This window comes from Podarcis gaigeae, assembly GCF_964106915.1.
Source record: "Podarcis gaigeae genome assembly, chromosome: 2".
NCBI lineage: Eukaryota > Metazoa > Chordata > Lepidosauria > Squamata > Lacertidae > Podarcis > Podarcis gaigeae.
This window is the reverse complement of record NC_139679.1, coordinates 123,454,116-123,478,305: the sequence shown is the minus strand read 5'-3', so window position 1 is coordinate 123,478,305 and position 24,190 is coordinate 123,454,116. Positions and strand designations below refer to the sequence as shown.

General features: G+C 46.6%; 1 protein-coding gene across 5 annotated transcripts; it reads left to right on the top strand.

Moving 5' to 3' along the window:
- Nucleotides 1–962: 962 nt before the first annotated feature.
- Nucleotides 963–23,893, top strand: LOC310837313 (uncharacterized protein). Of its 5 annotated transcripts, none has more exons than XM_083723697.1 (6): nt 963–1,160; nt 12,178–12,637; nt 14,903–15,029; nt 16,133–16,203; nt 17,831–17,957; nt 20,097–23,893. In XM_083723697.1, exons 1-6 carry the CDS (start codon nt 1,084–1,086, stop codon nt 21,548–21,550), a joined length of 2,316 nt encoding a protein of 771 aa, XP_083579823.1. In that variant the 5' UTR covers nt 963–1,083; the 3' UTR covers nt 21,551–23,893. The 5 variants fall into 5 exon arrangements, with proteins under 5 accessions (XP_083579823.1, XP_083579824.1, XP_083579822.1 ...); XM_083723698.1 differs by having other exon boundaries at nt 996–1,160; nt 20,100–23,893; XM_083723696.1 differs by having other exon boundaries at nt 1,006–1,172; nt 20,100–23,893.
- Nucleotides 23,894–24,190: the final 297 nt, after the last annotated feature.

Here is a 24,190-nt window from a genome sequence, read left to right as displayed (position 1 = left end):
TCTCATACTACACTGACTTTGCACACGTAACTCCCATCTCTGATACTGGCAGGCTAGCCTCTACTCAGAGGAGCTGTCTACTATGTCCCTTGCCCCTCGACCACACCAGACAAGGTGTTTATATGCTGGTGTATTGTCTTTTAAATTGTGTGCAGTGAATTTATAGCCATAACTGTAGTAACAAAATGCAAAATTAGAAAGGATTTTTTAAAAACCCATCAGGTGAGGTTGAAGGAAGTCTTAGGCTGTGATAGCCAAAGATTTTGAAATGATGTTTAAAAGGCTGATATGGGTGGAAAATATGTGTAAAAACCAATTTAAAAATGTTATTTTTTAAAAAAAGTAGAATTTGTAGAAAGATTTTCACAGATTTTTCCGATCACTGGGGTCAAAAGAAAGTAATTTAAAACAACTGTCGTTGAGACATTTCCTTTAGAATCTGCTAGCAGTTCTCAACCTGTGGGTCCCCAGATGTTGTTGGACTACAACTCCCATCATCCCTGAGCTCTGGCCTTGCTAGCTTGGGATGATGGGAGTTGTAGTCCAACAACATCTGGGGACCCACAGGTTGAGAACCGCACAGAGCATAGCAGTCAACGTTTCCCTTTTTTAAAGGGAAATTCCCTTAGTCCGAATAGGATTCCTCGCAAGAAAAGGGGAAAGTTGACAGCTATGGACAGAGCCAGGCAGAAGAAGGTGTCAGGGTGGGTGTCCTCCCCCACCCCCCACCCCCAACATAAATCCTGGCTTCACCCATGCTTCTAGCATGTAAGGCAGAAATCTCTACCCAGTTTCTCTGCAAAGCTCTTTTAAAAGTCTCATCATTGTGCACCCCTCTAAAACGCCCGCAACTGACACTTCAGGTTCCCTTTCGAACGAGGCCATGGTTGTGGGGGACTATAGAGCTGCGAAGTGGAAGTCGCAGAGCCACCTTCCTCTCCTCTTTCCCCCAAGCTCCTTTTAGAGGAATGAGAACCGGAAGTGTTTGCCCTGTGCGTATGTGGGAGGTGTGTTGTTGTTGTGTGTGTGTGTGTTTTTTGTTCCTGCTTTTGAGGTGGCTTATCTCTATGCTCCATCGTGAGAATGCCCTTTGCAAAACCAGCCGCCGCCAGAGTTTTGCTCGGAGAGGAGGAGCTGCAGGAAGGAGGCCAGAATTCAAGGTGCCCAAAAATGTCAATGGGGTGATTTGGGCTTGGGTGGGGGGCTCCTGTCTCCCACGTGGGGCTTGCATTGTTTTGCATTGTGCTATATACCCCTGCAAGTCAAGCCTGGCTGCGTGTGTGTCTTTGAAAGAGGACTGGACCAATCCATAGAGCTGGATCGTTGAATTTTAGAGTTGGAAAGGACCCAAAAAAGGGTTATGCAGCCCAAGAATTCATGGGTGTTAAGGCTGTCAGAGGCTGCTAGCCAGGATAAATGGCTGCGAGCCACCACGTTGCTCGGGCCCCACAACTGGAGGCAGCCAGCTATGCTGGAAACCCCAGTGGGAAGGGAGAGTCGCTCTTGCGCTCGGATTATATGTTCAAATATAGAAAAGGATGTCACATAGAGGAGGGAGAAAGGTTGTTTTCTGCTGCTCCAGAGAAGCGGACACGGAGCAATGGTTCCAAACTACAAGAAAGAAGATCCCACCTAAACATTAGGAAGAACTTCCTGACAGTAAGAGCTGTTCGACAGTGGAATTTGCTGCCAAGGAGTGTGGTGGAGTCTCCTTCTTTGGAGGTCTTTAAGCAGAGGCTTGACAACCATATGCCAGGAGTGCTCTGATGGTGTTTCCTGCTTGGCAGGGGGTTGGACTCGATGGCCCTTGTGGTCTCTTCCAACTCTATGATTCTATGATCCTGCTGATGCGTTTCCTTGGGGCAGCTGAGATATGCTATGATCATCTTTATTGTCGTACAGAACAACGAAATTGAAAAAAAATCTACATCAGACATGCAAAACCAACAAGACTGCTATCCCAGCCTGGTTAGCCCCCTAAAAACTCTGATACCCCATAATTAAATACAATATACTCCCACAGAGACTGCCTTACACTGCGTTTTAAACCAAAATCGCATCTGGATAAAAACTGTTTCGCAGGTGGCTAGTCCTGGTCTTTGTACCTTCTTCCAGAAGGCAGAAGCTGAAAAGAGACCATTTCCGGGGTGCGCACTGTCCTGCGCTATCTCTACAACTTCCTTATGGCACCTGGAAGCATAGATTTGATCCAAGGTGGGAAGAGAGCACCCAATTACTCTCTCCGCAGTCTTTACAACTCTGGACAGCGTTGTTTTTCCCCTGGCCGTGCAGCTCCCAAACCACACACACAGACCATAAGTTAATACACTCTCCACAGTACAATGGTAAAATGCCATCAACATGTCCTTTGAGAGATTGTTTTTCCAGAGGATTCTCAGAAAATATAACATCTGCTGTTATATCAGGTTTTTGCTGTTTTCTCCCCAGGTTAGGTCCTCTCTCAGCTCCATTCCCAGAAATCGAAACACCGAGACCTGTTCCACGCACTTCCCCCCAATAATGCGTGGCTGAATATTCAATTTACATTTCCTAAAGTCCACGGTAATCTTTCTTGTTTTCTTTAAGTTAAGGAGTAAGTTGTTTTCCCTGCACTGCTCCCCCAACTGCTCTACTTCCACCCTATAGGCCGCCTCCCCCTCTCCAGCCGTGATTAAACCAACCACCCCTTGTATCATCTGGGAACTTAATGATCTTATTACTGGGGAATTTGGGCAGCTAACTGTGAGAACAAGATGCTGGACCAGAGGGAACCTTGGCCTGATCCAGCAGAGCTTTTCTTGTGCTCCAAAAATTAGAACGGAGAGCACACACCATAGCTGTCAATGTTTCCCTTTTTTAAAGGGAAATTCCCTTATTCCTCGCAAGAAAAGGGAAAAGTTGACAGCTATGGCACACACACGCAAAGTCCTCTTTCAAATCAGCTACAGTGGTACATTGTGGGGGGAGTTTGTTTTCATAGAGTTGCAGAGTTGGAAGGGACCCCAGGGGTCATCTAGCCCAACCCGCTACAATGCAGGAATCTCTGCGAAAGGATTTTATTTCTTCCAGGGCTAAGAGTCCTTTTCAGGGGTTGGACACTGTGGGAGAAAGGATGCTGGCCTAGGCGGTTCATTGGCCTCTTCCTATGTCCTTATTCATATTTATCGCTCTCTCCGGGTTAATGGGCACCGTCCTTTTCTGTTCTGTTCTGTTTGAATACCTGAGCATAAGAAGCGCATGCTAGATCAGACTAATGGTCAATCTATTATAAACGGCCTTGGTCCCATGTACCTGAAGGAGCGTCTCCACCCCCATCGTTCAGCCCGGACACTGAGATCCAACGCCGAGGGCCTTCTGGCGGTTCCCTCATTGCGAGAAGTGAGGTTACAGGGAACCAGGCAGAGGGCCTTCTCGGTAGTGGCGCCCGCCCATCAGATGTCAAGGAAATAAGCAGCTATCCTATTTTTAAAAGACATTGAAGGCAGCCCTGTTTAGGGAAGTTTTTAATAGTTAATGCTGTATTGCTTTTAACACTCGATTGGGAGCCGCCCAGAGTGGCTGGGGAAACTCAGCCAGATGGGCAGGGTATAAATAATAACATTATTATATTATATTATTATATTATATTATATTATATTATATTATATTATATTATATTATATTATATTATATTATATTATATTATTACACCATCCACTTCAGGACCTGAGCTCAGGAGCAACTCCCCCACTCCTGTGGTTCTCCTGTGGGTAAACTGAAGTTCCTTCCTGTCTCCTGAAGCTAAAGTATCAAGGAGCAAAATACTGTAAACTGAAGCCGCATGCCTGAGTGGCAGTCGAAACTGCAGGAGGGGAGAGTTGCGCTCGCTTGCATGTTTCCCACGAGGTTGCCAAACGAAATGGGCCTTTGGCCTGATCTTCTTTTCACATCTCCTTCCTTGCTGAATCCCCCCCAAACCTATTCCTCTTTGTCCCCTGTCCCTAGGGAGCCATTTGTGGTTTAGGGGTTTGAGTACCAGACTAGGACAGTGGCCCTCAAAAGACTGTGGCACGCCACCCTGGTGTGGCAGGAAGGTTCAGGGACAATCAAAGAGACATTTAAGCACCGCAGTGTAGTATAGTATAGGGTTACCAGATGTGCCCAATTCCCGGGGACAGTCCCCGGATTTGCAAATCTGTCCCCATACAAATTCCGTCCCCGGAATGTCCCCAGATTTGCAAATCTGTCCCCGGGAAATGTGGCAGTAGCAGCCAGCCTGGTAGCGCAGTTGGCTCTGGCTGGCTTCAGGAGCTGCCCGCTGCCGTGGTGCCCGCCATTTTTCCTCGCCAGAAGTCCCCATATCATGTGTTTTATGCGCATATGATGTGTCTTGTGCGCATATGATGAGTCTCCTGCGATCTCCTGCCCCCTTCCCCCCTTTGTTTTGTCTGATCGGGGAGGCTCGGGAGTCGTGGGCGGGTGGTGTGCCGTTGCCCAGTTTTTTAAAAACTCTGTGCATTTATGTTTCACAGGGTGTGAAAGAAGGACTTTGCACCTTTATACAAAATGCATGTGTGCTTGGGCCCAGGGTCTTTTGCCTCACAATCCCCACTACTTACTCTGTGTTAGATTCCCCGGATTCATTGAAAAAAATGGTAACCATAGTATAGTATCAAAATGGGTTTTTTATTTATTTGCAGAATGTAGATAGATTTTCACGTTCTAGGAGTCGTTTCTTTGTTGTTTTCAGACGTTTTTATTCTGAAAAGTGTGGCGGGGGGGGGGGGGAGTTTGAGAACCACTGTATTAGGACCTGGGAGAGACAAGGGTTCAAATCTCCACTTGGCCAGAAAGCTCACTGGGTGAGCTTGGGGAACAGGAATGATCTCTCAGCCTAGCCTACCTCCCAGGGTTGTTGTGAGGCTGCAATGGATGAGCAGGGGAGAGAATTGGGCATGCCACCTGGAGCTCATTGGAGCTGGGGGGGGGGGGTTTAATATTAATGCAATAAATGACTGGTTGTTGTTTTTTAACCACCCACCCCTTCTTCCCATTCCAGCCTGCCCCCACCGCATCCCGATTCATGCGGGGGCGGGGGAACCCCTGACCCCTTTGTGCTCTAAGAGGGAGGATCCCACGGAAGAGGGGTCCCTGCAAGGATGCAATTGTGGCCGGGGGGGGGGCCGGAGAAATTATGTATTTTGCAAAACCTCCAAGCCTTAAATGGGGTTTCATTCGTCTCCAAGGCGCAGCTCCTGAACGCAGGACGCTTTGCCAGCCTGGCGTTCCTCAACCCCCCCCCCCGCCAGATGTATCGAGACTACAACTCCCACCAGCCCACGGGCTGCAAGAAAGACTGACACGTGGCTCTCCCCTCCCATTTCCTGCAAAAACCTCCTTCCTTTTCCGCGCGAAACCCCCGCCCTGCCTAGCAACTGCTGACGCGAGTAAAGGGGCGCCTTTTCCCCATTGGCCGAAGGTCCTCCTTTTCCGCGCGCAGGTTTCCGCGGCTGGTCCCTGCTTCCCATCCTCCGCGCAGGTAAGTGGATGGATGGATGGATGGATGGATAGATAGAAAGAAAGAGAGATGCAAGGACATTTGGGGATTCAGGTCCATTGCACGCGCAGGGGGGTGGTTCCTTTGCTCTTTTTGGTGGGGGTGGAGTTTTTCCGGTGGGGGCTGAACTCCCCTATTTCCAAGACAGGATTCGCACCCACGCCCTAAGATGGGGGGGGAAGGGTTTTTTTTCCAGGCCGTGTCTCTCCCCCCGCCCCACCCCCATGGCATGATGCAGTTTGGGGGGTACCCTGTGTGCAAGGGGGGGGGCTGGGATCTAAATGCAATGAATGAATAAAATGGGGGGTTCGGCATCAGTGGACTCCTAAGGGATTTTTGTGCCGGGCTGCAGAATCGTGGAGTTGGAAGGAAGGGACCCCAGCGCTCATCTAGTCCAACCCCCTGAAATGCAGGAATCTTATTGTGTACAGTGGTGCCCCGCAAGACGAATGCCTCGCAAGACGAAAAACCCGCAAGACGAAAGGGTTTTCCGTTTTTCGAGGCGCTTCGCAAGACGAATTTCCTATGGGCTTGCTTCGCAAGAAGAAAGCCCATAGGTAAATCTCCAGGGACCTCTTTTAAATGCTGGCAGTGGGGAGCAAAGCCTTCCCCCCCCCCCCCGGCCTTCAGAAGAGGTCCAGGAAGGCCGGCGGGGGCCGAAAGGCTTTGCTCCCCACCGCCAGCATTTTAAAAGCAGTCCGGGATAGCAGGGAAGCGCTTCCCGCTATCCCGGACGGCTTTTGAAGGCAGGCGGGGGGGAGCAAAGACTTTCGCCCCCGGCCGGCCTTCGGAAGAGCTTCTGGACCTCTTCTGAAGGCTGGCGGGGGTCGAAAGTCTTTGCTCCCCCCCCGCCTGCCTTCCCGGGGGCTTTAAAATCGCCCCGGGACAGTGGAGAAGTCCGCTGTCCGGGGCGATCTTAAAATGCTGGCGGGCGGCAGCGCTGCCGCCCACCAGCATTTTAATATCGCCCCGGACAGCGGAGAAGTCCTCCGCTGTCCCGGGGTTTTTTAAAATGCTGGGGGTGGGAAGAAAAGCCCTCCCCCCCCAGCCTTCAGAAGAGGTCGGGGGACAGACTGTCCCCGGACCTGGTCTGAAGGCGGTTTCCATAGGAACGCATTGATTGATTTTCAATGCATTCCTATGGGAAACCGTGCTTCGCAAGACGAAAAACTCGCAAGACGAAAAAACTTGCGGAATGAATTAATTTCGTCTTGCGAGGCACCACTGTATTTTACTCATGGATAAGCTTGCATCTTTAAATGTCTGTGTAATAGGTTTCACAAACCGCTTGGAAGCCTATTTTCACATTAAAGCGATATATTAACATCCCGGGATAATAGACTAGCCTCGACCAGAGCCAGGGCCTTTTCGGCTGTGGCCCCAGCCTGGTGGAACACTCTCCCACAAAAGACCAGGGCCTTGCGGGATTTGATATCTTTCCGCAGGGCCCGCAAGACGGAGCTGTTCCGCCTGGCCTTTGGTCGGGGTTCAATCTGATTCTTCTCTTTCTGTATAAGAACAGGCTTTAAAGTGGCCTCCTAGCCGCTCACAGATCCTTTATAAGACCCTGGAGAATATTAACCACTCTCAATTTTACCCCTGGACTGCCATCTGTCCAGATTTTAATTTGCTCTGAACTAATTTTAAGATGTATTTTAATTAATTGATTGCCTGTTTTTATGTTCTTATGTTCTTTGTACACTGTGTTAGTTTTATGATGTTAGCCGCCCTGAGCCTAGCTCTGGCCAGGGAGGGCGGTGTACATATAAACATTTATTATTATGAATGGATATTAATTTCACAGGACCATAGAGGGGACCCTGAGAATCACCCGGTCCAACCCCCTGCGATGCCGAAATGTGTGTGCGTGTGTGCGCGCGCACCCCACTTTTTCCGTCTTTCTGTTCGATAACTCCTTATTAGGCAAGTTTCAAAACTCTGAAACTGAGAACCTTCGGGAATTGCCATCAGAAATCTCACAGTTCATGCAGTTGAGAACCCATAGTTAATTGATGCCAGTTTTTTATTTTTATCGCACAGTTTTATGTTTCGTTGCTCTAAACCTCTTTGATCTTTTATTTTACGACATGGAGGGCATATAAATATTTTTATAAATAAAAAGGGGGGTGTGGGTAGCGCTGTGGGCTAAACCACAGAGCCTAGGACTTGCCGATCAGAAGGTTGGCGGTTCGAATCCCCGCGACGGGGTGAGTTCCCGTTGCTCGGTCCCTGCTCCTGCCAACCTAGCGGTTCAAAAGCACGTCAAAGTGCAAGTAGATAAATAGGTACCGCTCCGGCAGGAAGGTAAATGGCGTTTCCATGCTCTGCTCTAGTTTGCCAGAAGCGGCTTAGTCATGCTGGCCACATGACCCGGAAGCTGTACGCCGGCTCCCTCGGCCAATAAAGCAAGATGAGCGCCGCAACCTCAGAGTCGTCTGTGACTGGACCTAACGGTCAGGGGTACCTTTACCTTTTATAGATAAAAAATGAATAAATATAACAAAATATTCAGGGGGGAAACAACTTTTGAAACACATGCGTTCTCTTCCCTTAACAGCTTGGGACCAGTTGACTTACAGGATCGCCATTACCCCCTTTTATGTGCCTGCTTGACCACTCCAATCTGTGGGACTGGCACGGTGCCCACATATTACTCATTCTGAACTTTTTCCTGGTGGGAAAAGAGCCCCCCCCCCCCAGCTTTGAGCCATCCCCTGGGGGGAAACCTTACTTTCTGCAGGTCACTGTGGAGCTGCTGTTTTAGTGTGGTGACACCCAGGCTTTCCAGTGCCTGATTAAAACATTTTTCGTTTAAGCAAGCCCTACCCAAACACATAGAAGTTACATGTGCTTTATCTCTACTGTTGATTTTAATTTTCTGAATATGTTCTAAATACAGGCAGGCCCCTATTTGGGGGGGGGGGTTACATTCTTGGCTCCTGTGCGCATCAGCAGAGCTCACCGAAGACCACCCTGTTCCATCCCCATTCTGCCCTCTTCTGTACAAAACGATCCCGGTCGCACATCAACTGAGCATGTGAAAAATGCTTACTGACTCTACTTTATTTTAATTTTCTATTCATAATTTTAATGCTTTATTTCGGGGTGGATAAAAAAATCAATGTGTTTTTTTTAATAAAAATATATATCAGATTTTTAAATTTTAAATTGTATTTTTAAAATAAAATGCTTTTGCAGGAAAAATCATTCTAAAGATAGTTGACTGTCTTTAGAATGATTTTTCCTGCAAAAGCATTTTATTTTAAAAATCCAATTCAAAATTTAAAGATCTGATTTTAAAAAAGAATATATTCAAATCATTGAATATATTCAAATCATTGAATATAAGCTACATTATATTCCAAAGGCTATTCATCAGGATATAAGGATTTGTTTAAGTTTTTCATATGTGCTAAAACTTAGTCTAAGGTTGTTGTTGTTTTTTAAAAAAATTGTTTAACCACATCAGTTAACAAACATGGATATAGATGCTATAATGTTATTGTTTCAGTTTAATAAATTGTTTAAATTGTTATTAAGGAAATGATTCTTTTTCTCCTTCCAATAAAGTACAGCAGAAACATTGTCCAAATATAAACAGTTAACTTATTAAACCTCACAATAATTTCTTAATTATCGGTCTATGTATTACCAAATTAGTAATTTTTTATATAACTGTAAAAACTACTCTGAAAATTTATTATTCCAAAAACGAAACCTTCATCTGGTTGTAAATATTAAGATTATACCAGCAAGAATGAGTCTTTCTGTAAAAAGATGATTTAAATCAAGGCTTGCTGAGTAGAGATTTAAATCGTGATTTAAATTGATTTGATTTACGTAAATCAAATCCCCCCCCCCCCGCTTTATTTTATAATTTTGAAAACCACATAGAGGGGTTCCCCTCGTATATGTTTTTATTTATTTTTATTGACAACAAACCAGTTGCAAAAAAAAGAAATGAAAGAAAAATTAGTTGTTTTTATTTTTTAAAAAAATATGTCAGTTGTCACCATGGCAAATAAAGAAGCGTAAGATTCAGCTATGCAATTTTCTGAGTCAATAATATAATATACCAAGGGGAGAGGGACGCTTAGTATATAATTACAAAGAGTTCCAAGGTCTAAATTAAAACAACTGCCCCCTTTTTTTGTAAAAAAAAGAAAAATAGCCTTGAGCTGTACTGAATCAAGATGCTTGCATAGACATGTGGTACCTAACAGTTCCCAGCTATTTTTATGCCTGTGGGGTAGGGTGGTTTTCTTAAAATCAGAATACATGTTGATTTTATTAAATAAATGCATTAACTCTCTGTGCCGATGTAAACGCCATCCTTAAGAACAACAGGTAAGCAACAGGCAACAGAGCAAGTTAGTTTGAAACCCCCAACCGTTTACACCAGTGGTTCCCAAGGTAGGTGGTACTGTCCCCCTGGTGGGCAATAGTGCCACCTGGGGGGCACTAAGAGGAAAGGGGACACTGGAGGTATAAGGTATGCAGCCTAGGACCCATCTACCTACGGGACTGCCTCTCCTGGTACGCCCCGTGGAGGACCTTAAGGTCCACAAATGACAACACCTTGGAGGTCACAAGGTGGTTAGATTGGTCTCAATTAGGGCCAGGGCCTTTTCAGTACTGGCCCCGACTTGGTGGAACGCTCTGTCACAAGAGACCAGGGCCCTGTGGGACTTGACATCTTTCCGCAGGGCCTGCAAGACAGAGCTGTTCCGCTTGGCCTTTGGTTTGGACCCAGTCTGACCCTTGTGTTTCCCTCCCCTTATGGTTTTGATCTGTGGGCTACTTTTAAAATGAGGCTGCGTTTTAAATTGCATTTTAACCTGTATTTTAAATTGGTTTTGGTTTTTTCCTATTATGTTTTTATTGTAATTTTACTGGTGTTAGCCGCCCTGAGCGCAGCTCTGGCCGGGGAGGGCGGGGTATAAATGATGATGATGATGATGATGATGATGATGATGATAATATGACTAGCAGCCTTTGAAAAGCAGCTTTGTTGATTTAAAGGAAAAAGTTTAATTGGGTTTTGAATAAATGTGTGATTAATTGTTGATGTTTCGAATTTTATTGTGTTATCCTTAGTGGGTCATGCAAACTGCTGTTCTGAATAATGTTTTTATAGGGTAAGTTAGGGGTCGCTGGGGATAGAGTCATAGAATTATAGTGCTGGAAGAGACCAGAGAGGGTCATCTAGTCCAACGCCCAGAGATGGAAGGAAGAGATAGCCCCGACCAGAGAAGAATGGCAAATCAAGCTGATGAACTATGCCAAAATGGCAAAATTAGCTGGGAAGCTTAGGAATCAAGAAGCCAAGAATTTTTATTTTTTTTTAAGAATGGGAAATGTTTATAATGTATATACAAAATCATTGTAAACAGGTCAAAACATTAGCAGGATTTTAAATACACTTGTAATGTAATAGATAACTTAGGAAGATGAAAAATTGGAGAAGTACTGATATGCAGCTGAAAATAGAATTAAAAGGACCCATGGAAGGGATTGGGGGGGCGGAGTCAGGAGATTCAGAGTAATCTTGATATTGGATTTTGTACTGTTTTATGTTGTATGTTTATATCACTGAAAATAATACAGTGGTGCCCCGCAAGACGAACGCCTCGCAAGACGGAAAACTCGCTAGATGAAAGGGTTTTCCGTTTTGGAGGCGCTTCGCAAAACGAATTTCCCAATGGGCTGGCTTCGCAAGACGAAATGTCTTGCGAGTTCCTGCGGGTTCCCCCCCTTTCCCCCCCCTTTTCCTAAGCCGTTAAGCCGCTTATCAGCTGATTCGCTAAAAGCCGCTAAACCGCTAATAGCGCTAACCCGCTAAGCTGTCAATGGGCTTGCTTCGCAAGACGAAAAAACCGCTAGACGAAGAGACTTGCGGAACGGATTCTTTTCGTCTTGCAAGGCACCACTGTAAAAAAGATTATTTTAAAAATCTAGTTCATCCCCCTGCAAGGCAGAAATCTCAGACAATGCATCCATGACAGATGATAATAATAATAGTAATTTATTATTTGTACCCCGCCCATCTGGCTGGGTTTCCCCAGGCACTCTGGGTGGCTTCCAACAAAGTTTAAAAATAAAATAAAATGTCACACATTAAAAACTTCCCTACATGCATTCAGATGTCTTCTAAATGTCAGGTACAGTGGACGCTCGGGTTGCGAACGTGATCCGTGCGGGATACACGTTCGCAACCCGTGTCTGCGCACGCGCAGGTTCCGATCCGGCACTTCTGCGCATGCGCAAAGCGCGATTTAGTGCTTCTGCGCATGTGCAACCGCCGAAACCCGGAAGTAACCCGTTCCAGTACTTCCGGGTTTAGGTGGTCCGTAACCCAAAAAAATGCAACTGGAAGTGGCTGTAACCTGAGGTATGACTGTAGTTGTTTATCTCTTTGACATCTGATGGGAGGGCGTTCCACAGGGCGGGTGCCACCACTGAGAAGGCCCTGTGCCTGGTTCCCTGTAGCTTTGCTTTTCACAGTGAGGGAACCACCAGAAGGCCCTCGGCGCTGGATGGCGAAGTTGAGACTTCGTAATTGGAACCGGGAGGGTGGGAACCCGAAAAGGTTTGGGAACCACTGCTTTACCTCTCTCTAATCCCACTCCCACCTTTTACAGCTTCTTGGCTTTCAATAGTGCACATCCCAGCTATTTGCCTTTGGCCTTTTTGGAACCAGATGCAGAGCACAGATTAAAGGGAAGTCCTGAAACACAAAGCGGCCACAAGATCAGGAACCGTGGAGGATTCTGGGAAAGAACCATGCAGAAGATTCCGGGCAATGACAACACCAGCTCAGGCACTGAGTGTCAGCGCTTTAGGGAGTTTGGCTACCAAGAGGCCGAGGGCCCCCGAGAGGTTTGCAGCCAACTCCACAGTCTCTGCCGTCGGTGGCTGAAGCCGGAAAGGCTCACCAAGGCCCAGATGCTGGACCTGGTGGTTCTGGAGCAGTTCCTGGCTGTCCTCCCCCCGGAGATGGAGAACTGGGTCAGGGAGTGCGGAGCCGAGACCAGCTCCCAGGCGGTGGCCCTGGCAGAAGGCTTCCTCCTGAGCCAGGCAGAGGGGAAGAAGTGGAAACAGGTAAGAGTGTGTTTCATCCTAGTAGTACAAAGGAAACAAAGGAATGCCTTAGGCTGGTCAGTTCACTGATGTGTCTAGCTAGTATTGTCGACTCTGGCAGGCAGTGATTTTAGGCAGGCAGTCCTTTCCAGCTCTTCATAGGGCTGGGCTGTTGAATGGTTTCTTAATGTAAAGGTTCATTATTGTTTCACAAGATGTGTATCTCTTTAAAGGACAGAGTAAATATCGTGACCTAGTTTTACAGCTGTGGAGCAGTATAGCAGGTGCTGTTAAGTTGTGTGAATTAAGCTGTGTCAGCAATTGGGTATAGTATATTAAGAGCATATATATTAAGAGTATATTAAGAGTATATTATGGGTTAAAGCCTCAGCGCCTAGGACTTGCTGATCGAAAGGTCGGCGGTTCGAATCCCTGCGGCGGGGTGCGCTCCCGCTGCTCGGTCACAGCGCCTGCCAACCTAGCAGTTCGAAAGCACCTCCGGGTGCAAGTAGATAAATAGGGACCACTTACCAGCGGGAAGGTAAACGGCGTTTCCGTGTGCGGCTCTGGCTCGCCAGAGCAGCGATGTCACGCTGGCCACGTGACCCGGAAGTGTCTCTGGACAGCGCTGGCCCCTGGCCTCTTAAGTGAGATAGGTGCACAACCCCAGAGTCTGTCAAGACTGGCCCATACGGGCAGGGGTACCTTTACCTTTACCTTATATTAAGAGCAGTATGTACAGTGGTGCCTCGCAAGACGAAATTAATCTATTCCGTGAGGCTCTTCGTGTAGCGTTTTTTTCGTCTTGCGAAGCAAGCCCATTGACAGCTTAGCAGATTAGCGCTATTTGCGGTTTAGCGGCTTTTAGCGGATCAGCTGATAAGCGGCTTAGCGGCTTAGAAAAGGGGGGGAGGGGGAAAAACCCGCAGGAACTCGCAAGACATTTCGTCTTGCGAAGCAAGCCCATGGGGAAATTCATTTTGCGAAGCGCCTCCAAAACGGAAAACCCTTTCGTCTAGCGGGTTTTCCGTCTTGCGAGGCATTCGTCTTGCGGGGAACCACTGTACCTCTCTCAGTACCCTGGTGAATGGGTCATACTTAAATATTTAATGTAAGAGGAGTTTTTGTTTTTGTAATTAAAGCCAAGCAAAATATATTTTTGTGTTTCTTCATTGTTTCCTGAACGTGTAGTCTCCCCAGCACGCTTTCCGCAGTGCAATTAATCTGCTAAATACTCAACATGGGCGATACAGCGATATATCACCCAAAACTGGTTTTTTGACCTGGCAGTACATCACGACGTTCACAATATGTGTGAGTGCTATGCAAAAACCATGACGTTGGGGAAAATTGAAGCCAGCTGATGTCTCTACATAGCTCCACCCTTATTTCAGACATTGTGATATATCCGTGTTATATCATGGTGTTTAGCTGGTGATATACAGGTGAAACTCGAAAAATCAGAATATCGTGGAAAAGTTCATTTATTTCAGTAATTCATCTTAAAAGGGGAAACTAATATATGAGATAGACTCATGATATGCAAAGCGAGATATGTCAAGCCTTTGTTTGTTATAGTTGTGATGATTATGGCGTACAGCTGATGAAAACCCCAAATTAACAATCTCAGAAGATGAGAATATTGTGAAAAGGTGCAGTAGCTATTCAATCCATAACACCTGCATTGAGTTCCTGAGCCTTTAAATGGTCTCTCAGTCTTGTTCAGAGGCAGTAATTGATGCAAAAGGGGCCCAAACCAAGTCCTGAGTACATATGCATGCTTCTACTTCGCAGAGGTCCAGTATTGCTCTATTTGCAATCCTTGTTTTGCTGATTTCATTTAATATTCTAAATTTCTGAGATTGTTAATTTGGGGTTTTCATCAGCTGTAAACTGAATTACTGAAACAAATGAACTTTTCCACAATATTCTAAATTTTTGAGTTTCACCTGTATCACCAATATATCATGATGCACTTTTAGGCACCAGGCAAAAACATTCCTCTTTAACGAGGCCTTTGGCTGATTGACATTGAGTGCCCTTTAAAAATTGTGTTGGGGAGATTATTCGGTTTTTCTTGTTTTTATTATGTATTTTGTGTTTTTATGTTTTGAACCGCTCTGAGACCTGCGGGCATAGGGCGGTATACCATTTTTACAAATGAGAGGAGAGGCTGTCTTAGTACTGTGGGTTAATTCACAGGCCAGACAGTGATGGCCTTCACATAAACCATTTCCTAATCCCTGTCTCTGTCCCTCGTCTGGAATCCTTAAAATTCCCTTTCAGGTGGAAGAAATGGTGGCAGACCCAGCTACCAACTTGGCAGAGGGAAAGGCAGCCCCTTCGGCCACAACACTGAGGCCACCTTACAGATGGATTGTGCAGGAGGGCAGTGGAGGTGCCACCTTGCTGGGTAAGGACCATGGCAGGGCCTAGTTCAACTTGGCCTCCTCTTCCTCCTCGGTTGCTTTCATTCTACTGTGTCAGGGAATGGTCTGAATCAGAGGATTAGGGTATGCATTCTCAGGCAGATCAGACCCTCTTTGAAGAGGAGGAGGAGGGGGAAGATTTGCTCCTCCTGTTTCTAGTGATTTCAGGAGCAGAGAGAGATACAGACACTGAACAGCTTAGACAGGAGTTGCCTAGTTACGAGATAATGGCAAGAGAAACAAAAGGGAGGGAGCAGCCAGCAGAGACGTCATTAGAGAGTGTGGGGGACCCTCCCTCACCAAGAACGAGGAGGTTCCGTCCGTATTAGAGAACAAAGGATGCAGAGAGGAGGATGTTTCCGGGGACAGAAGGGAGAGGATTTAGAGTAGCCAACTGCTCTCCTTGTGGAGGGATGTGGATTTTTGCTTGCAACCAGATGACTGAATAAAAAAGGCCAAAAAATATAAACTGCTCGTTAATTATTGCCTGTGAAGTTGCTGAAGGGAGGGGAGGACTCGCCACGCCTGACATACTGCTTATTGATTATCGCATTTCTATCTCACCTTTCGCCCAAGGTGCTTGAGGTGGTGTAGATGATTCTCCCCATTTTATCCCCACGAGGTAAATCAAAGGGATGGATCAAGTCCCCTGGGAGGAAAGGTTGCAGCGTTTACAGGAAAGGCGAGTGAGAGGTGATGCAACAGAAGTTTATGGAATCATGCACAGCTTTAAGTGGATATAGAAAAAGTTTTATCCCACTCTCAATAATAATTGAGAGTTGTTTTCGAGCACAATTCAAAGTGTTGGTGCTGACCTTTAAAGCCCTAAACGGCCTCAGTGCAGTATATCTGAAGGAGCGTCACGAGTCCAATCATTCTGCCTGAACACAGAGGTCCAGCGCCAAGGGCCTTCTGGCGGTTCCCTCACTGTGAGAAGCCAAGTTACAGGGAACCAGGCAGAGGGCCTTCTCGGTAGTGGCGCCTGCCTTGTGGAATTTGTTTTTTTAAAATGTGAAATTCAATAACAATTAATTGGCAAGAAGATAACAAGATTGAGCATCTCCACATCTCCTTTTCTCCCTCCCAGGAAGTGGCCCAACCCTGGCAATTTCTCCCGCGGTTGGTGGAGGGGAAGGAGCTGCTGCCCAGTCGAATAAGGTAATAAAAGCTCAATACTGGGAATTCCCAAAGTGGCGAAAGAAAGTGCTTAGCCACACAGCATATAGTTACAGCAGGCATAGGCAAACTTAGCCCTCCAGATGTTTTGGGACTACAGTTCCCATCATCCCTGACCACTGGTCCTGTTAGTTAGGGATGATGGGAGTTGTAGTCCCAAAACATCTGGAGGGCCGAGTTTGCCTATGCCTGAGTTACGGGATTCACTCCAACGAGTTGCCGTGATGGCTGCCAACTTTAAAAGGGGATTAGACAAACTCATGGAAAGAGAATGCTCCTTGGTCTCCAGCCACAATATCTTTGCTCTGCCTTTAGATTGCTCTGCCGAGCAATTCAGATGCCTCTGAATAATCCCAATTACCGGGAGGAAAGAGTGTTGCTGCTCCTGTTGCTCTTGGGTCCTCCTTGCTTCTCTGCTTTATATATTGGGCTTCTGTTTGGCCACTGTTCTAACCAATATTGTTAGCTAGGTGGGCTTTGATGAGACCCAACTCTATCTGTTGATGGACGGCCATCCTGACACGGCCCCAGACACACTGATCAGATGTTTGGAAGCTGTGGCTGGATGGTTATGTGGGAGCCGGTTGAAGTTAAATCCTTCAAAGACAGAGGTCCTTTGGCTGGGTCAGGACGATATGGGATTGGGGGGGCAACTCCCATCTCTTGTGGGGGCGCAGTTAGTGCCAGCGCCGTCCGTTAAGAGTTTGGGTGTAATCTTCGACACCTCCCTTTCCATGGAGGTGCAGATTGCAGCTACAACAAAGGCGGCATTTTTTCATCTCTGCCAAGCTAAGCAGTTGGCTCCTTACCTCTCTCGCCCTGACCTAGCCATTGTGATCCACGCGACGGTCACCTCCAGACTGGATTATTGTAACTCGCTCTTCGTCGGGCTGCCCTTGAGACTGACCCAGAAACTCCAGCGGGTGCAGAATGCCATGGCGAGATCACATTCACCCGGTGCTATACCAGCTGCACTGGCTCCCGGTGGAGTATAGGATCAGGTTTAAGGTGCTGGTTTTAACCTTCAAAGCCTAGACCCTCGTACCTATGGGACCGCCTCTCCTGGTATGTCCTGCAGAGGAATTTTTGGTCTTCAGACAAAAACATCTTGAAGGTCCCAGGCCACAGAGAGGTTAGGCTGGACTCAACTAGAGCCAGAGCTTTTTCGGCTGTAGCTCCGATCTGGTGGAAGGCTCTGTCACAAGAGACTAGGGCCCTGCGGGACTTGACATCCTTCCGCAGGGCCTGCAAGACAGAGCTGTTCCACCAGGCCTTTGGCCAGGGCACAGCCTGACTCCCTCCTTTGGCAATCCTCACAGAACTTCTAGCCCAATGGTTGCCATTCGATTGGAATTAATTTTATAATGAAATGATTTTAGAATGTTTTATCGTTTTACTCTTGTTAGCCGCTCTGAGCTTGGGTTCGGCTGGGGAGGGCGGGATATAATTAAAATTTATTTATTTATTATTTATTATTATTATTATTATTATTATTTGAATGCTTTTGATGCTCCAAGAGAACCGTCAGACATGTTGCCTTCTCTTTCTTGTTGGGTCCTCCTTTTTGGATTACCTAGACGGACAAGTTGGCTTCTCTTCTTTATTCTAGGCTCCGATGAGCTTTGACGAGGTGGGTGTCTACTTCACAGAGGAGGAGTGGGATCTGCTGGATCCGGCCCAGAGAGCTTTGCACGGGGAAGTCATGGAGGAGAACTGGGGGCACCTGGAGTCTGTCGGTAAGGATCCCTCTCTGCTTTGTGTGGCGGATGCTGAAGGTTGAAATTTTGATTGAGGTCCTTTTATTGAATGATATCCTCTTCTTTTCTGGGGTTCCTTCTGAGGGAGTCAGAGATGCCTGCAGACGTACCTTTTTAAGTCTCGAGAATGTTGAATGTTTTGATGTTTTATGGCTCTTTTTGCGCCTATGTAACATGCCTTCGAATTCTGCTCAGAGAAGATTTTGGCTTAACTGGAGGTTCTGCAAACCTCCAGCACAATTCCGAGCACAATTCAAAGTGTTGGTGCTGACCTTTAAAGCCCTAAACCGTCTCGGTCCAGTATACTTGAAGGAGCGTCTCCACTCCCATCGTTCTGCCCGGACACTGAGGTCCAGCGCCGAGGGCCTTCCGGCAGTTCCCTCGCTGCGAGAAGCCAAGTTACAGGGAACCAGCCAGAGGGCCTTCTCGGTCGTGGCGCCCACCCTGTGGAACACCCTCCCACCAGAGGTCAAAGAGAACAACAACTACCAGACTTTTAGAAGACATCTGAAGGCAGCCCTGTTTAGGGAAGCTTTTAATGTTTGATGCATCACTGTATTTTAATATTTTGTTGGAAGCCACCCAGAGTGCCTGGGGAAGCCCAGCCAGATGGGCGGGGTATAAATATTTATTTATTTATTTATTTATTTATTTATTTATTTATATTTATTATTATTATTATTATTATTATTATTATTATTATTATTATTTGGATCCCTAACTGGATACTGGACTCTCTTTTATTCCTTGGCTTCATGTTTTGTTTCCGTTGTTTCCCCTTGCCTGGGAGATGAACCAAGTGGTTGAGAAGTAAATTCTTCCCACACAGATACCTGTCCAACATCTTCACAGCCTCTTCCAATTCCAAAGGAATTGGAAGATTGAGTTGTGCATCATGCTCCAAATTGCCGGATGACCACTCCCAACAGTTTCATAAAGGTGTTAAACAGCATAGGAGACAGAATGAGTCATTATGGGGCCCTGCAGCCCCCAAACCATGGAGCATAGCAACAGTGTTCTAGTTCCATTTCCTTGTAGCAACCCTGCAGGTAGGAGTGAAGCCATTATAAAACAGGACCTCCATCTGGCACCGCCGTGAGCCACTCCAGAAGAACACCACGGTCAATGGTTTCAAAAGTCATTGGTGGGTCAAGGAAAGCCAGCAGAGTTCAACCCATCCTTCAATTCCAAGAAAGGTTCTTCTTCAGGCAACCAAGGCTGTGTCGGAGCCAACACTGGGCCTGAAACCAGACTGAAATGTATCTAGACCAGTGTTTCCCAACCTTGTGCCTCCAGATGTTTTTGGCCTACAACTCCCATCATCCCTAGCTAGCAAGACCAGTGGTCAGGGATGATGGGAGTTGTAGGCCAAAAACATCTGGAGGCACAAGGTTGGGAAACACTGATCTAGACCATCTTGTTCCTTCAGGGAAGGATCCAGTTACAGGGAACCAGGCAGAGGGCCTTCTCGGTAGTGGCCCTGTGGAACGCCCTTCCATCAGATGTCAAAGAGGTGATATAACCTTTCAGAAGACATCTGAAGGCAGCCCTGTCCAGGGAAGCTTTTCAATGTGTTGTTGTTGTTGTTATTGTTGTTATTGTTGTTATTGTTATTGTTGTTGTTGTTGTTGTTGTTATTTATTTATTTATTTATTTATTTATTTATACCCCACCCAGCCACTCATTTATTAAAATGCAGTAATGCATCAAACATTAAAAGCTTCCCTAAACAGGTCTGCCTTCAGATGTCTTCTAAAAGTCTGGTAGTTGTCGTTCTCTTTGACATCTGGTGGGAGCGCATTCCACAGGGCGGGTGCCACCACCGAGAAGGCCCTCTGGCTGGTTCCCTGTAACTTGGCTTCTCGCAGGGAGGGAACCGCCAGAAGGCCCTTGGCGCTGGACCTCAGTGTCCGGGTAGAACGATGGGGGTGGAGACGCTCCTTTAGATAATACTGGACCGAGGCCGTCCAATGTTTTGTTTTGTTTCTATATATGTTGGAAACCGCCCAAAGTGGCTGCGGCAACCTAGTCAGGTGGGCAGGGTACAAATATTATTATTATTATTATTATTATTATTAGCAACTCTGCTTTATGTCTACTTTCCTCTCTTTGTTACAGCAGGTGCTGAATGGGAGAGTGATACTGAGGGCGAAGCACACAGCACGTCCTTGGAAGGAGTTGGGTGTATAGACGGGAAAGCTCAGAGAAGGCAAATGGAACCAGAAGAGAAGGACAACTCCTTTGCTTCTCAGTGTAGCGACTTGTGTGAAATCCCAGCCGAAGACCAGGAGAAGAAAAGTATTCAGTGCAGTGTGTGCGAGGAAGGCTTTAGTTGTGAATCAGGCCTTAATACTCACATGAGAATCCACATGGAGGAGAAAGCGTATAAATGCCCGGTCTGTGAGAAGAGCTTCAGCTGTAGTGCACATGTTAGTGAACATCTAACAGTCCACATAGCAGAGAAGCCATATCAGTGCTGGGACTGTGGACAGAGTTTCCAGCACAGCACGAGTTTTACACGCCACTTGACGATCCACACTGGGGTGAAACCGTATACCTGCTCCGAGTGTGGAAAGAGCTTCCGCCTGAGGGCGTATCTTACTTCACATCAGAAACTCCATACGGGGGATAGACCATATGACTGCTCAAAGTGTGGGAAGAGTTTTGTTAGCAGCGCACACCTTCGGTCGCATCAGAGAATCCACACCGAGGAAAAAACGTACAAATGTTTGGAGTGCGGAAAGAGCTTCAGGCAGCGGATACACCTTAGCTCACATCAGATAATCCACACAGGGGAGAAGCCACACAAATGCTCCGAGTGTGGAAAGTGCTTCACTCACTGCAAAAGCCTCACACGGCATCTCCTCACCATCCATACAGGCGAGAAGCCGTACAAATGCTCCGAGTGTGGAAAGAGCTTCAACCACAGCATGAACCTTAAGTTACATCAGAGAATCCATACAGGGGAGAAGCCGTATGAGTGTTTGGAGTGCGGGAAGAGCTTCAGCTGGAGGACCTCTTTTACTTCGCATCAGAAGATCCACATGGGGATGAAGCCATATAAGTGCTCCGAATGTGGAAGGAGCTTCCGTAACCACATCAGCTGCATACGTCATCAAAGTGTGCACACCGGAGAGAAGCCGTACACGTGCTCGGAGTGTGGGAAGAGTTTCAGTCACAACTCTAGCCTTACCGAACATCAGAAAATCCACACGGGGGTGAGGCCATATATATGTTCAGAGTGCGGGAAGACTTTCATCCGGAGACTACACCTTACAAGCCATCAAAGAACCCACACAGGAGAGAAACCATATAAATGTTCAGAATGTGGAAAGCGATTCAGCCAGAGCTCGAGCCTTAATGTACACCGAAGAATCCACACGGGGGAGAAACCATATACGTGCTCGGTGTGCGGGAAAAGCTGCAGCCAGAGGTCAAACCTTAACGTACACGAAAGAATTCATAAAGGGGTGGTTGCTGTCAATTCTGCTGATGCCTGTAATTTGGAAAGAATTTCAGTTACGGAACAGGCCTTCAAAATAGAGGATCCGTACATCGGATATGGAATCTAAATGACTCAAGCGCTTATCTGTCTAATCAAATTTGCGATTTTTGAGAGGAAATACAGAGAAACCGTATAAATGCTCACAATACAACAGATTGTATGTTGGCTCCCCAGCATTGCTAATGAGAGGATGACTATGGTGAGCAAGCATCTACAGGAGCCAACATCATCCACGACATCTTCTGATTAAAGGCTCCTCTGGCCACCTGGGCAGAATAAACTTTCCTAATTCTTCCAAGTGACCACCTGAGTCCCCTCTACCATGGAGAAAGATCCCGCTGGACATCTGCAGTTGCAAAGATGGTTCCTATACTGTCCTGTGCCATTTTAATCTGATAACTTCATGATGACATTGTGACATTGCTTTTCTGAGAAGGTAGAAGTTTCAGGCGCTGAGCTCCAGGCTCTTTATTTTTGTAGGAACGAGGTTATGGAGATTGGTTTTATATGGTTTTAATGTTTATTATTATTATTATTTCATTATTAGTTTGATGTTATATTTGATGTAGCCTGTCCCAAGATCCCTTAAATTAGGAGTGGGAACCTCTGGTACAAGAGCTGAAAGCACTCTGTCTGACCTGCGGGAAACTCCCATCAGCCCATGCTCCTGTTTCACACTCTTCCTTGAGTGTTTTTGCCACACTTTGGTGTGTCCTTGAACTCTGATAATGCCTCTTCTTGGCTTGGATGAAAGGCAGAGCGGGGCTTGTGCAGAAACCAGCCTACTGTACAAAAGCTAAAATGTTCGTTTCCTGATCTTCCCTCTTTCACCTCTGGCCACATGGCCAGTGTGGTGTAATGGTTAAGAGCGGTAGACTCGTAATCTGGTGAACCGTGTTCGCTTCCCTCCTCCTCCACATGCAGCTGCTGGGTGACCTTGGGCTAGTCGCACTTCTCTGAGGTTTCTCAGCCCCACTCACCTCACAGAGTGTTTGTTGTGGGCGAGGAAGGGAAAGGAGAATGTTAGCTGATAAAGTGGGATATCAGATCCAAACTCCTCCTCTTCTTCCTCCTGGTCTCTCACCTCTGAAAGTTTGCCCAGAAGGAAATGTGGCTCTTGGGCTGGAAAAATGTCCCCCACCTCCGCCTTAAATAAGTAACTGTAAATATTCACATCTGGAAACAGCAAGTGCAGACGTGCCACTCGGCAGACCCTGCTTGTTGCTCAGATGCAAGCAGGATCCATCCCACCTGAGTGGTTGGCGAAAGAAGCCTTGCTATTTCAGAGTAGCGCTGGCCTACGGTTGGCGACTGGTTCATAAGAGTCATAGAACTGAAGAGTTGGAAGGGACTTGAAGCGTCATCAATGCAATGGCCATGTTAAGAAATAGCTCAGTTTGAAGACTTTAGTTATGGAGAAGGCTCAGAGGAGAGTTTTCTCTGGGGTAGCCCCTATAGCAACCTTTCTCACCAGGTGGTGTTGGACTACAGGACCTGTTTTCAGGGATAATAAATAAATAAATAAATTTTTATTTATACCCCGCCCTTCCCGGTTCAGAAAACCGGGCTCAGGGCAGCTAACAACACATTTAAAACACTTAATTGATACAACAAAAAACAGCATAAAATACAGCATAAAATACAGTATAAAACATGAATAACAATAAATTCAGAATTCAAAAATCAATGGGGGGGGGAATCCATCCAATAATCATTAGATGATCACCAGGGCTAGCTGGCTAAATTAGTCCCATTTGGGCCAGTGAGGAGACCAGGGGAGAATTAGCTGTGGGATCCCAGAGCGGGTAATCTTCATAAAAAGGGGAGGGGGAGGGAAGGAAGGGGAATAAAAGATCAGGCTAAGTTCAAATGGAAAGCCAGGTGGAATAGCTCTGTCTTTCAGGCCCTGCGGAAGGAGGTTAAATCCTGCAGGGCCCTGGTCTCATGGGATAGAGCATTCCGCCAGGTCGGAGCCATCACTGAGAAGGCCCTGGTGGAGACTAATCTGACTTCCTTAGGGCCCGGACTTCTAAATTATGATTATTCATGGACCTTAAGGTCCTCTGCGGGGCATACCAGGAGAGGCGGTCCCGTAAATAGTGGTAGTGTAGTCCAACGTCTGGGGGACCCACGTTTGCCCTAAATTGTGGGATTCCTTCTTCACGGTTGCATCTGATGAGTTAAAAGTATGTTTGTTGGGCTCCCCTCCCTTTTCAGTTTTGTTTAATCTATGCAGCTCTGCTTCTGCTTAGAACTGCTCTATTGCTTTACTTTTTTATAATTGTATGAAAAGTTTTGCTTGTTTTTTTAAATATAATTTTGTACGTTTATATTGTTGTATCTTGCCCTAGGAACTTGTGGTGAAGGGTAGGGAAGCAGTCAAATAAACAAAACGTCTGAATTGAGCAGACTTCAGGCTTGCCGGATCTGCTTTGTTTCACGCTTGAACCCCCAGGTCCGCCAAGCGGAACCTGGTGCAAAAGAATGGCTAGTGGCTGGAGGACATCACAGAATCTTGGAAGGGACCCCCCGGGGTCATCAAGTCTAACCCCCTGCAATGCAGGAAACTCAGCTAAAGCACCCGTGGCAGATGGCCATCCAGCCTCTGCTTAAAAACCTCCAAGTAAAGCAAGTCCACAACCGCCCAAGGGAGTCCGTTTCACTGTTGAACAGCTCTTACTGTCAGAAAGCTCTTCCTGATGTTTCG